We start from the raw sequence: 15,116 nt of genomic DNA, 5'->3' as shown, positions 1-15,116 counted from the left end.
GTTTCTCTTTTCTGTGTTATCAGAGATCCTGGCAGTTATAGAGATGCGAAACTCCCTATACCCTAAGCAAACCAGTTTTTTTCAAATTTTTGCCGATCGCAGCGACGCCTGTACGTGGGGAGTAATCGCAGAGATCCTAGGATTGTTACCGTTGTTTACATTTTTTTTGGGCTAACGCCAACCAAGGACAGTAGATACAGGGACGAGAAAGCAGGGAAAAAAATTCGATTTTAAACGTCTTCATATTCACGGGAAGTTAGATGTAAACAAACCGCGGCCATTGTTAAGACGTGGTTCACCATGGACAGTATTATTGTAGTTAGTTTTTACCATTTTGATGTTAAATTAAAAATAAAACTACGAGCCCATTTGTTTTGAACACTTAAGCCTCGTCGTCAAGAACCGCTAAAATTCGGTGACCGCCATTTTTTTTTGTTTACAACTAACTCTCCTTGCGTTTAGGTCGTTTTAGGTGATATATTCCAACAGAGGCCGCCAATACACTTTCTCGTCCCTGTATCTACTGTCCTTGCGCCAACGAAGAAGAAACCAAGTTGAAACTGGAATTGAACTATAATTTATTAGTTTAAGTATTTTTTTATACATTAGTATATATTTAAAATTTATTTGAAATAAAGTTCATATTTTAACTGTTTATCATTTTAAAATATTTTAGGCCTTGTTTAACCACAATAAAGAAATAAGAAACAGGATTTTTGAGAAATTAGGACTAAATCAAGGATTTACGCTAATATTTTAAAGTTTGTTAATATTTAGTGATTAACTTTAAGTAACTTGCGATCTAAACGTTTCTGGGCCTTGTTATTGGTATCTTTTTCAAAAAGATCGCGTCTTCCTACATTTTCTAGCCATTGTTTTGAACTGTATTTTGAAAAACAAAGATTTAAATATAACTCTAATTAAAATAACTTATGTTATATCCCACCGTTCTTTTTCTTTTGGAAACTTAAATAAAGAAATGCGCTGTTTTTCTTTACAAGTATTACAAAAACAATAGGTTCCAGGCATTTTAAAACTTTATTTCGAAAATAAAACGCGTTTACAATTTTTTCGTCTCTCGGCTTGAAACGGGCGCTTCCTTCCGGCCGAAGGGCGGCGCTGATGCTTGCATTTTTTTTGTCAGGTTTTCGGCGGAGTTTCGCATCTCTATAACTGCCAGGATCTCTGGTGTTATAGTCACAAGCCAGATTTCCCGCACGGTACTGAAGAGTCCCTAATAGGACGAACCGGTCTACCGTTGGAATTTCTGGCTATTTAATTTAATTTAATTTAGTTTTTCACTCGAAGATCTATTTGGTCCGAGTTTCGCGCCTTTTTGTTTGCTCGAAGACCTATCGGTACGAGCTATTAGTACGTTTTTAAATTTCTTCTTTGTTTTAAGGTTTAGCTTTATTATCCCTTTTCTTAATGGACTAATCTACTTATTCGCTAATTTTATCATCCTGTTCAATATACTAACACGTACCTTTTTTGTCTTGCCAGCGCCCCTAACCCCGTATGAGCGATTTGCGAACTATCCTAACTTTAAAAATCGCAGAATTTAGGCTTAAGTCTCTTATAACTGGAACGCGCCGTGCGTGCAAAACAAATTTTTTGCGTCTTCAGCAGCGCGCGCTTTTACGTTGTTTTTCTGTTTCACCGACTTCTCACCTGGTGTCGCGGCGGACGCGCGCTTTTCGATTTCCCGAAATTTCTTTATTTTATTAAAAATTAACCACTCAATATTTTTGATGCAGTTTTCGCCGTAAATTATAGTTTTTAATTGGCTATAGGCTATCTAACTGGTTAAAGCTTGACCGTTCCCCTTTAAGAAATTTTAATTTTAAGTGAGATTTATGGTCAAATCGCCAAATCGCGGGACCTCATAGACCGCGTATGCACTAGTGTGATATTTCAATTTAGTACCAATTGATACAGGCGCCATCTAACTCCAAAACACATTTGCTTTTCACTACCTTATTTCCAAAAGCAGGTAACTCGAAAAATTGGGTTTGTCTAAAAATTAATATAAATTAAAGTGTTCGCGTTTCCCTACCTTATTTCCAAAACCAGGTAAATCGAAAAATTCGGTTTCCCTAAAAATTAATGTAAAAGTTAATGTACAACATGATTGGAAATCTGTTCAAATTTAAATTAAATATTTAAAATATAGTTAATACATAGTAGGAGGGGGGGATTGTGTGCACTTAAATTTTCGTGACCTCTTGTTTCTTTTGAATACCATAGTATTTTTTAGTGGAGGATCAGCGGGTAGCCATGAGGCTTGGAGAATAGAACTTATCTGAAGTTATCTCTCTAAGTTATATTCGTCAAGCATGAGGTAGGATGTCCACCCGATACGAGGCTAGATTAAAGTCAAGGGTCCCTGATAAAGATGAAGCCCAGGGGCTTTGAATTTGCCATAAGGTGCATGTAGTAGGGAGGGGGTGATACGAGGCTAGGACAAAGTCATGGGCCCTAATGAAGTTGAGGACACATTATTTAAAAGCAAGACAAACCCAAAAATGTTTTCAAATACCTTGAAAATTTACTTAATAAGCACACTGCAACAACCGAAGAAGAACTTTGTCGAAAATTAGCGCGTTCTCACCTTGTTTATTAAGAAGGAACTCGTTAAAAACGGCACAGTTTACTTTCCCCCCTTCAAATATTTTATAGTCAACAACGGCATACTTTCTGATGGGATAAAAATTATTCTAGCTTGAAACCTTTAAATAAAGGTCCTAAAACCGTTATCGCATTTTCTCAAAATCTATAGTAGTAGTAGTTTTTAAATTTTCAGGGTATACTTATGACCAAAAGTATATAATATTTTTAAATAAGTGTGACGCTTCCTATTTTTCACATGCAAAAGTTTAACTGAGAGCTATTCACAAGACAGACTGCATTACGGGCTTGGTCGTCGTTTTGCGTCCGCTTGCTCCCGCGTCACACGTAGCCTTTGACAGCGCCTCGGGGTGGCGGAGTGGTTAGCACTTTCGCCTCGCAGCAAGAGGAGCCGGGTTCGATCCCAGCTTGTGGCACTGGGTGAAAACTCGGAACAACTCCTTCTGCGTTGAGTTTGCAAGTTCTCTCCCCACTGGGTTAAGGGGTTTTCCCCCGAGTTCTTCGGTTTCCCCTTACATAAAAACTTGTCTAGGTTAACGGTAATAGTTAGTGTAGGGAGCTGTTGGCTCGATCTCGTGGCATGCAGGGCTTGCCACCACCCTCCTACGCATTGTAACCCGGCCACCGGAATTAAGGGCTTCAAAAGTCGCATGATGACTTAGGCCTAAGGTGGTGCTTTGGGTATTAGCCTAGCTGATTATTATTATTATTATTAGATTTTCTTCTTTACTAGTTCTCAGTAAAATACTCCCCAAAGTGACAAACGTATGAAAAAATATTATATGGTATGACGTAGGGAACCGAACCAACTTTATTTGTACGTTTTCAAGAATTCTCTACAACCTTTCCATCAAAAATTGTAGAGGTATAAGCGATTGTGTGTAAAAACTATAGTTTTGACTGGTATTTATCGCTATCAACGTAGCGTGGTAGTTAAACAGCTAATTAAAACAGATCGCCATTAACCTAACCTAGTAGTCATCTTGCCAACAGCTACTAGCTTGTTCAAAGCCCTTTTAAATACAAATAATTTATCCACTATATTCCCATATTTGTGACAACCAAATAGAAAACGAGTTCAGAGGCCATGGTCCTTGAACCTCCAATGAGCCACGACTGCTTGCAATTTGAAGCACTCGATGGGAAGTGGATCGAAACTCCGAAATTACCAATGTATTGTCATATATTGGTTATTATTTACCGATAAACCTAATACTTCGCAGTTCAAATACGCATTCGTATTGTACAATATTGATCTAAGGTGTATCCAGACAGTATTATGTAATTTTCGAACGTTTTCTTGCGCGCAACAAAAGCTACAGTATAAACATTCTTAGGTCGGTGTTACATTAGGCGTTCAATTTCCAATATAGGCCTTTTTATCGTCCACGTTTTCTGGAAGGCCAGAATAATGCTTTCTTCTTTTTATATTTAGCCCTTGAACTTTCAACTTGCTCCATTCTGTTTTATAATTAGAAAGTTTCAGCTATAAAAGTAAAATCGATTTCACAAAAGTCGCCTGTTGTTTCAAGTAGATTACATTAGTGAGTTCCAACAGCCTTAATAACTAATCGAATTCAAAGCATTCTTCTTAAGGCCTGTTCACACCAGCCAAAATGTTTACCCGACTTCGTGAATACAGTTTCGACACGAGTTTGTAAAAAGTATTCCATTTTCGTTTAGACGCTCCACAAAACTCTACACAAGTTTAGATTTCATGCGTGAGTAATATTTTCATTTAAATGCGTTCAATTAAAATATTGGCGTTTAGCCTCTGTCACAGAAACCAACCATTCTTGAAAACTCGGCTAACAAAAGATTTTGTGTGGGAATAAATTGGTTGGTCTAGCCAAAACGTCGTTGAAAATGTTTTCCCATTCTCACGGAGCGAATCGGCTTTTGCATAAATGTTGGCTCGTGTGAATAGGCCTTTACAAAATAACCGACGAGAACCAAACTTGTGTGAGAATGTCCTGAACTCTTGGTATTGTCGCGTCAAGGGGCATCTGTCGCTAGTCTCACGCCAAACTATTGGAAGTCAACGAACCACTTACTAATTCAGGAACTTAAAGAAAGAAGATTCATACCATTAAGATCCAGCGACATACGAACGCGGAGGACGAAATCAAGGTCAATATAATGTCGCAGGGAGCTCGTTGCTATCCAGGGGAAATTCCCACGGCTCCCACGTGCTAGGAAAGGAGTCGCTGTTAAGAGGCGCTCCACTTTGGAATTTCACTTCGACCTTTCTTTGAGACATTCAGTTATTTTCCCTCTCTAACTTCATTTAAATCATGATTTACGCTAACTGGAGCTACGGCCACTACCCAGACCCGCGTCATCAACGGAGATTCCGTAAAATTAGAACGCTCAGCACCAGCTCAAGTACGCCCAGCCAGAAAGTCAAGATTAAAGGTCGACCGAGCAATTCTACTGAGAATGCCGCTTCGTACCCTAATAAGTGCATCGATTTGCATAAGGTAAAAAACTGCGAGGAGAATTAACAATGATGAATTTTAAATTTACGTTATTGCAGCTAAGGAGACTGATATACGTGACGCTGTTTCTGTTTTGCTTGGCCTTCTTTATCTATCAAATGCTCGATTTTGTCCACCAATATAAACAGTACCCTATGCTTATCAACGTCGAGGTCATTTTTCCGACTGACGTTACGTTACCAGCCGTTTCCGTTTGTTACAATCACCCGTAAGCCTTTAATCTGGATTTTGCTGTCTTATTAATTAACATAATGATTTACGAATAGGGTCAGAAAGAGCAAAGCCTGCAATCTAACTAAGTACACCGAGTTGTGCGAAAAAAATATCCCGCTGGTAAGCGTCTTTAATTCGATGGTAGTTGCTAATTTTGCAAATGGAAGAATCTTATATGACGTATTTCGCAGGATTTGTTGGACACGGTGAGAAACGCCACCGCCGACGAGCTGTTTTACATGAGACACAGACCTGAGACACTGTTCACGTTCTTCAATGTGACCGGCTTTGGGGGCTTCGCCGAAGAAGACATTCACAAGTAAGATAAGATCAACCGAAACTATTCTCTGAAATTTCTTATATGTTAATGAAATATTCGACGAAGGAATTCTTCGTGGTCCCATAAAGGTCTGTACTCTTGTTACACCGTTAACGAGCAATGGGAGGAAGCTCCTCTTCGGAATGCCTCCAAAGTCAAACAACTCTGTAAGTACTAATCCACTTCAGTAGGAATTAAGTCTCTCACGAAATGACACGAGTGTGTATTAGATTTCTACTTCAATATGCTGATGGACGGAAACGAAACTCTGGATACTGTGCGAACTCGACAAGGATTAATCTACGTCCACAGTCCTTTCGCCATTCCATTCGAGACCGAGACTAAACAACGGATCAATCCAGGAAACTTGTACGAAGTCACCGCTACCAAAGTTGGTAACAGGGTTTTCCTTTTGGTAGTACCAGAACGGTAAACAGTAAACTCGTTATTATACTTGAAAATAGAGTCGAGTTCTACTCTTAGAAGCACCGTACGCAACCAAGTGCAGGAACTATTCGAAAGCCTGGGCTGAGAACAACAAAACAAATCCTTTTTTAGGAAGATACGTAAGAGTGGCGTAGGCTGATGACGCCCGTAACATCCGAGTGATGATTGCTATTTTCCTCTTTGCAGAATTGCCTAGTTCATTGTCGTACCGAACGTCTTTTGAACCAATGCTCGTGCGTCCCAGCCAGATTTCACACCATTACGAAAGGAGTAAAAAAATGCGTTGGGCAAACTATATTGGGTAAAGTGGTTCTTTTCGTTTACGTCGTTTAGTTGTAGTATATTAAAACGACATTTTAACCCCATGCAGATAAGTGCTACACGAAGGAGTTCCAGAAAACTCTAGAAGAATGCGAGTCTGACGCAATGTGCCCCAACAGATGCGAGTAGGGTCAATTCTTACCACCATCTTCTAACGTGTCCTGGTATTTAGACCCATTTTATTTCAGCTTAGAGATTTTCGAATTTCGAACCAGTCGCTTTAAACTTACGGACATGACCGAATTGGTAAGCTGGTGTTCAAAAGTTATGAACTGTTTTCAACAGTTCATATCTTTCATAGTCCATTTTGTTATGTCGAAAAAAAACCTTCTCGTGTGCACGTAAGTGGTACAATATGTCATTATCTTCAGAAAAATTAGCTGAATCGAGGGGTCCGTCTCACTTACGCACTCGCCAAATGTCATGATCACTCGATTCAACTGCCTAATCGATTTAAAGATTCCCCGCCTCGAACAGAGGATATTTCAGACAAAATAAATTTTGTTGAACCCTTTTCATTGCGGAATTCTTACTGCCGCTGGCGGCTAAACTTGTAGGTTCGATAACTATCACTACGTTTTCCAAACACAATTGCTCTTCGCCTCATTTTTGAAAGTTTCGTTCGACATTTGGTTTATGTCTTTTATGTGTGAACCTTTTGTAGCGTGATAAATGCCAGATAAATTTTAAGGTTTTCTACGGACACATCACCATGCGTGTTAGGAATGTTCAAAAATTCCCATATTTAAAGCAAGTATCGGCTCCTATTTTAAGGTTAGTATCATTGGCGAGCGAGAGATGTCACTAACGTAGAGTTTAGTCGAAATTGAAACAAGTTGAGCAAGCAAATTATTCCCTCAAAAGTAGGTGCCTCGACGTACCCCTTACTTTGATTTGCTTTGCGTAATCACGTGCGCAGTCAACTTAGCTTGGATTGGATTTTCTGCAATCACGTGTTTCAATCACGTAATCGTCGACTTTCAAATAAATGACAATACGTTTTTGAAAGTTGATAATAGATGGAAGCACCTTCCCGGCGATCTAAGCAACCATAGCCATCTTCGTGCATAGACAAAATCAAAAATACAGAGGGCAACGATAGAGTCGACACTTGCTTTAAGTACCACAAACTAAGAATAACTGAAACATTTTCTGTAAAGATTGATCTCAGGGATTTAGCAAGAGCTTATTTATCCTTAATTTAATTTTACATAAAAATATTATTTTCTTTTGTTCAATACAAATGACAATTAAAACGTACTCTAAAGCGACTGCTGTGTACCCAAATATGAATACGAACAGGGGATATTCGCAAATAATAATAACCAGCTAAGAAACCGCACAGGTCTAAGTCTACTAGCGACTTTTAGCCTATTACCGATTTTAGGCTTGATAGTTAGCGATAAGCTCGTTTTTCAACCATCATGATCAATTAATTGTAAGGCTTATTGAAAGTTAATTCGTAATATTCAAAGTAATCTGGCTGGAAACTCAAGTTGTATTCCTGCTGTAATGTTTTCCGTCTTCAAAATTTGACGTTAATTATGATATCTTATAATAAAATCATGTTATTTATTACGCATGTAGCGCTTAACACACGAATCAGGAAAAAGACGTTCATTTTAATTTATGTTAGTTGAAAAATAGTAACCGTTGGATGTTAAGGGTATTACAAATGTTTCCCGTTATCGCACGACTTAACCTTTCCCTCGAGTGCTATCCCTTTTTTAAAACACCGTAATTCGGCATTGTTCTACGGGTATTAAGCTTTCGTTTGATACGTTACTTGCCATATTAAACGAAAATATTGCAAATTTTCACTTTGGCTAGTGAGATAAATATGAACTTGGGATGCCCAATTTGTTTTTGGTGAATTATAGCCAATAAAGTTTTACTTTACTTTAACTTGATTTATTAAAAAATAAACTCTTATCATGAGGATTAGGTGGACTAGCACCCCTCAGACGCACCTCACGAATTTTCACCGTCGAATTTCGGATTCAGTTCATTTTATTTAAGATAATGACCATTTACGTGCACACGAGAAACATAACAGCAGGGGCTCTTCACAAATATCTTTCACAAATCGAAAATTTACGTACTTTAGTTTCAGTGCAATCAAGAATCTGTTTGGTAAGAAACTTAAATCTTGTTGTTAGATTAGAGGAGTGTCTTGTAGTTAATCCCTCGTAAGACCAGTTGTATTTTCTGGGCATCCATTTCTAGTTGCATGCTCTGTTTTTTCGTACGTCCGCGAGCAGTGGTGAATTAACCAAGGGGCCTTGAACTTGCTAAAGGTTTCGTTGGCCCGAGAGGAGGCTATAACCAGGTTAAACGGGCCATAATCAAGCTCACTTTTAGGGGCCCGATCTGTGGTTAATGAGCCACTGTACGTGGGTATTTTTAGATATAGGCCTAAGTAGAGAACAAATCTTGATCTGTCATGCAGTATCACGTTTAAAAATAGCGAAAACTCCGTTGTGGGTCAGATCTACGTCGATACATTTCGTCAACTGATTTTCAGGCACATGCCCAAACTTCAAGTAAGACGTTTTTTTTTCTGCTTTAAGTTTAACGTAATATATCAATTGAAATATATTTTTAGACGATGGAGATCTTTGGTTTCATCGGTGGCTACTTGGGCATTTGGCTGGGGATGTCCATTCCGGCCATTTACAAGTTACTCGACCATTACACTTTCCTCGGAATTTACCGGTGTCAGAATAAAGCCCAAGAATTTTCGTCTTTAAAATGATAATAATATTGACGCTTTACTATATGTGATCCCAAACTTCTTTGCTTTTGAAAATAAACCATATTAACTTTGCTTATTATTTGTCGTTTATTTTAGTTATTAAGCCGTCCAACACGCCAGATTTGCAGTCCTATTTTCAGTCCATTTCATTCTAAGGAATAATTTTTAAATATTCATGAATCATGTCTAACAACCATTCATTTAGTTTTACCCTTTGTTGGTTTTGGAGTGTATAATAAAGTTTGCTTTTTTCGTTCTCGAAATCGCCGGATCCACCCAAAACCAGAATAGTGTGGGAATTGGCCAATCTTTACAAGAAAACAGACATCTTAGAAAATTCGTTTGGGTTTTATTCGCAAATGTTGTCAATCCCATGCTAGCCCATATTCAGCCCCATTAAATATACGTTTCTTTGAAACAAATTTAGAATTCTCAACATCTGTCCAAAGTCTCGAGTGTCCTCTGTCCCTCTTTCGATTATCCCTGAAGCGGATAATTGTTTCCAAACACGCCATCCGTTTTTCTCACACTCACTGAGCATAAATTGTCAACTTTAGCTCACCGAACATTTTCACATTAGAAATAAAATGGCTTACATACCAAAGAATGTCGAGTTCACCGTTAAATTTACGGATGATTGGCGATTAAGAACCTTCAAGAGAAAGAAAGTGCCCAAAACCAAAAGTTCGTGTTTGAAAATTCGGCGATTTTGCACATTGAACAAAGTAAGCGAAATCGGGGCTGTTACTTTTAGTAATTAATAGTATAATTTAGTGACGCGTTTTAATCACGCTAGGTTCGTCGATTGTTATACGTGACGATTTTTTTAATATGTTTGGGGTCGTTCATAAGTCAAATAGCGGAATTCTATACTTACTACATGGATTATCCCATGACCATCAATGTAGAGATTGTATTTGCCAACTCCGAGACTGTCTTTCTGCCGGCGGTTTCAGTCTGCTACAACCAACCGTAAGAATCACATTCATTCTTCCGACAAAATAGTATTTTCTACATAAATTACGATGTAATTGGATTTAGAATAATGAAGAGTAAACTGTGCATGCTCGAGAAGTACGTTAACCTCTGTGAAAACGAACAAATTCCGGTTAGTTACTTTAAGTTTATGTTATAAATTGTTTTTTTTTGCTATGAAATTCGTGTTTGTTTCCAGGAGGATCTGAGCTTTGTGATTCAAAATCTGACTATGGAAGAGTTCGCCCAAGTCAGATACACGCCGGAAACGCTGTTCATTTTTTTCAACGTGTCTGGTTATCCCGGTAAATACCAAGAAAACGTCATACACAGGTTCGCTGATTATGTCATCCAAAAGATCCAGAAAATACTAATAATTTATTTTGTTAGAAACGCGTCTTGGTCTCATAAAGGACGAACCTCCTGTTTCACCGTCAACGAACAGTGGCATTATTCCCCACTCAGAACAGTTGACGGCGTTAGGAATCAATGTGAGCCATTACCTGTATAGACCGATAGACTTTTGAAAAAGATCATTTCACGGGGGTAACGCCATTAGAGGTAGATTTTTAAAAGAACAAAATCTGGCCAGATACCGCCTAAAGTTTGAAACGTAAAGAATTTAAAATTTACATAAACAGTGTTAGAAGTTGGTTTTTTTTCTGGTAATAAATCAGTAATGGGGAAGATTTTTACGGCGACTGTGTTGAAGACGCCGACGGTTTTAACTTCCTTTTCCGCGTCTGTTCGCAGTGGATTTTTATTTCATGGCCAATTTTAACCAGACGGAAACATTGCACGAATATGCCATTCGTCTGGGTTTCGTCTACATCCACAGTCCGTTCGCGATTCCGCAGGAAACGGAAATTAGGGCTCCGCTGACTCCTGGAAATATGTACGAAATCTCCACGACACGGGTAAGACCAGTAGATAAGGATCTGTCGTTTTATCTAAAGGTAAAAAATCTGTTTTTCTTAGAGTCAAATTTTACTTCTGGAGAAACCGTACAGAACAGCGTGCAAAAACTATTCCAAAGCCTGGATGGAAAGTAACTTCACCGAACCTCTGGGACGATACGTGAGTTTTACCAAAAGTGTATAATATATTTGTTACGAGTGAAGTAACACCTATCCTGCTAATGCTATGCGCTTGTGTGGATTATTCAAAATACCTTTCCGCAGAAAATATTGAGCTTTACAAATTCTTTATTATATTTATTTTCTAAAAATGATGGTTTTTTAATGCTTAGGCAGTGTAATTGTAATATTTTACATCGTTAGACGGAATAATTCACGTTCTAGCGCAGGCTCTGAGTGTGCACATTGTCAGTTTCAAAACTCCCTAGCACATTCGAAGTTACACGTTTAATTTTCGCGTCCTAGACATATTTTTCTCGTATGGTATAAAATATACCATAAGTTAAATCATTAACTTATGAATACACCGGTCTATTTTCTCATTTGATGGACTTTAACAGCCCTTTAAATCACTTGCATTGGTTTTAGAATTGTATGATACAATGTCGGAACGATATCTTGAAGAAAATTTGCAAATGCGTTCCGGCTCATACGCAAATCATCACCGATGAATATCCCAAATGCGTCGGACCAGACGGTAAGACCTTGCATCCACCTCAAAAATGTCGAAATACTGGTCTATGTTTTTTTTTTAATTAACTAGCCTTGTGCCCAAACGGAACCAACCAAACCCTCTTCGACAAGTGCGGCGATCTGTGTCCGAACAGATGCGAGTAAGTGACCATTGGTCAATTTCGTTTACGCGACTATAGTGTTATACGTTGGCTCTTAATTTTAGTCTGGAAATGTATACTGTTAAAACAAATCGATACGCTATGGAAAATGATGAAAATGTAAATTTTACCACTTATTTAATTCTTTAATGAATTCTTTATTATTTTAATAACATTATCTTTGTAATACCATGGTATAGTTGCAATGTCTTGGCGATACTTGGTGAGTGGATAATGACGGAATGGATAGACGGTGAAATGATTCAGATTGGCGCGTTGTATTTTTAGTTTCAACTTAACGAACACGAACAACCTGGTCATGGCTCATGTGTACACGGCAACCTACAGAACCTTGATATATCAGCATTTGCCCAAATATCAGGTAGGATCTCTCCAGGGGTACATATATTTAACTGAATGATTATTCAAACCGCTCATAAGAAATGTTATCCCAGTATCATAACTCATAAAAACTTGTACAATCGCGTGCATAAGAAAAATGTGGTCTTATACAATCCCCGTTCTGCTGGGTTGAGTGGCTTGCGTCGACGGTACGACCTTCAGTAGTAGGGTTCTACTACCCATGCTGGTTTTGTCACCTGTCCGGGCTGTGGACGCTGGCGTAGGACACTATGATGATAGACCTCCGGTGATATGGTCTCTGTTACTAGGTGCACCGGGCTATAAATTCTGACACACTGTACAATAACGCGTGTAAGAACAATTGGTCTTGTACTATCGCTCGCTTAAGAACAATTTGGTTTTGTACAATCGCTCGAGTAAGAACAATTTGGCCTTGTACAATCACCCGCGTAAGAACAATTTGGTCCTGTACAATCTTGCGCGTAAGAACAATTTGGTCCTGTACAATCGCGCGCCTAAGAACCATTTGGTCCTGTACAATCACGCGCATAGGAACATTTTGGCCTTGTACAATCGCACGCGTAAGAACAAGTTTATACAAACCCCAATAAAAACCAACAGTTGGTCTACAACAATCTGACATTAAAAGAGATCTTTTTGTGCCATAATTGTTTTTCTATTATGGTACACTCTAAGAAATTGGGGTGTTGATTGAACTTGATTCAAACCGTTTTAACACTATTTGTACACTTTTTCATGAGTCGAAATTTGACACTGCTAGGGGCGTTTTATTACACAAATCAAACCCCGTATTAACACCCTCAAGATTTTTGTCTTAAAAATACGGTGTAAAAAATGAGATTTAAAACTCCTTTTCCACACTACTTAAACACTGTTTTATCATTCTTTGTTTGTGACACAAAATATTTCCAATAACCGTGTAATAATAATAATAATAATAATAATAATCAGCTAGGCTAATACCCAAGGCACCACCTTAGGCCTAAGTCATCATGCGACTTTTGAAGCCTTTAATTCAGGCGGCCGGGTTACAATGCGTAGGAGGGTGGTGGCAAGCCCTGCATGCCACGCGATCGAGCCAACAGCTCCCTACACTAGCTATTACCGTTAACCTAGACAAGTTTTTATGGAAGGGGAAACCGAAGAACTCGGGAGAAAACCCCTTAACACACCTTTAAATAGTCATTTTGCAACTTGTAAGCTTTAAATCACACCTTTAAAGGTGTTAATACACCCATTTCAAAAGTAAAATCACACCCGCGAAGGAGTTAAAAGTAACCTTTAAAGGTGTAAATAAGCCATTTTAAAGAATAAAATAACACTCTTAAAGGTGTAAATTCACACTTTAAATATAAAAAATGTACCTGATGAGAGTTTAATCACACCTCTAGAGGTGTAAATAGGTTCGTATAAAGAGTAAAATCACACTTTTAAAGGTGTAAAATCAGACCTTTAAAGGTGTAAAATCAGACTTTTAATGGATTAGAATCAGACTTTTAAAGGTCTAAAATCAGACTTTTAAAGGTCTAAAATCAGACTTTTAAAGGTCTAAAATCAGACTTTTAAAGGTGTAAAATCAGACTTTTAAAGGTGTAAATTCACTTGGTAAGAGATAAATAACACCTATAAAAGTGTTAAAATGCCTTTTTGAAAGGTACATTCCACCTACAAGAGCTCAATATCAATTTTAATGGTGTTATTATGTCATTTTTGTAGTGTTCTAAAAACCTTTAATTAGTTAAAAAACTATAGAAAAAAGTGTTGCAGTTTACAGCACGACAAACCGGGCGCAGCGGTAAAATTATGCAGACAATTTACAAAAACGTTAACTATAACTAAAGCAACGCCAAACGAACATGCTTTGCCTAAGACGTAATTTTAACTGCGACAAAGAGCAATAATGGCCGGGTGTTTTATACCGAAAACCAAGCGCGACAAAAAGTATTCTTATCTGCTAAAAAACAGAAGGACAGAGAGATAAAATATGCATAAAAAACTACTGATTATTGATAGCTTAAGAACAAAAAATGCCTTCATCTCATTTTTCTTAAGTGATCACCCTCGATGAAAATATTACTTAAGGCGTAATGGCTGATCGTCTCGGACCAGGTCTGTTGTATAGAATTCACGGATGATGATATGCTTTGCGCGATGGTGAAATTCGGGGTTAAGGATCATTTCATTGGCCCAGGCGTTGTAGATTTAATATTGTTATTTAACTATTAAAAATGGCGTATTAACACTTTTAAAGGTGTGATTTCACTGTTAATAAAGGGCTTATTAACACTTTTAAAGGTGTGATTTAACTCTAACAAAAGGGCGTATAAACACTTTTAAAGGTGTGATTTAACTCTAACAAAAGGGCGTATTAACACTTTTAAAGGTGTGATTTCACTCTTAATAAAGGGCTTATTAACACTTTTAAAGGTATGATTTAACTCTAACAAAAGGGCGTATTAACCCTTTCAAAGGTGTGATTTCACTCTAACAAAAGGGCGTATTAACACTTTAAAGGTGTGATTTCACTCTTAATAAAGGGCTTATTAACACTTTTAAAGGTGTGATTTCACTCTTAATAAAGGGCTTATTAACACTTTTAAAGCTGTGATTTCACTCTAACAAAAGGGCGTATTAACACTTTTAAAAGTATGATTTAACTCTTAATAAAGGGCTTATTAACACTTTTAAAGGTGTGATTTCACTCTAACAAAAGGGTTGGACTTATCAAATTGAGTGGAAATGGTGTTAGAACGGTGTGAACTGAATCCCAATTTCTTGGAATGTTTATCTTATTTAAACATTTGTATAGTGTTGTCACACTCTTTT

General features: G+C 37.8%; 1 protein-coding gene across 1 annotated transcript; it reads left to right on the top strand.

Annotated features, from left to right (window-relative positions):
* The first annotated feature begins 4,922 nt into the window (after positions 1–4,922).
* Positions 4,923–8,616, top strand: LOC149934451 (uncharacterized). The gene is made up of 11 exons (XM_090153456.1): positions 4,923–5,108; positions 5,165–5,334; positions 5,393–5,459; positions 5,531–5,658; positions 5,725–5,825; positions 5,889–6,049; positions 6,123–6,224; positions 6,292–6,406; positions 6,476–6,551; positions 6,615–6,672; positions 8,534–8,616. Exons 1-11 carry the CDS (start codon positions 4,923–4,925, stop codon positions 8,561–8,563), a joined length of 1,194 nt encoding a protein of 397 aa, XP_090009582.1. The 3' UTR covers positions 8,564–8,616.
* Positions 8,617–15,116: the final 6,500 nt, after the last annotated feature.

Source organism: Leiobunum rupestre, chromosome 7 (assembly GCF_980474605.1).
Source record: "Leiobunum rupestre chromosome 7, qqLeiRupe1.1.hap1, whole genome shotgun sequence".
Classification (NCBI taxonomy): Eukaryota; Metazoa; Arthropoda; class Arachnida; order Opiliones; family Sclerosomatidae; genus Leiobunum; species Leiobunum rupestre.
The sequence above is the reverse complement of the archived record's forward strand: the minus strand, read 5'-3'. Positions and strand labels throughout refer to the sequence as shown.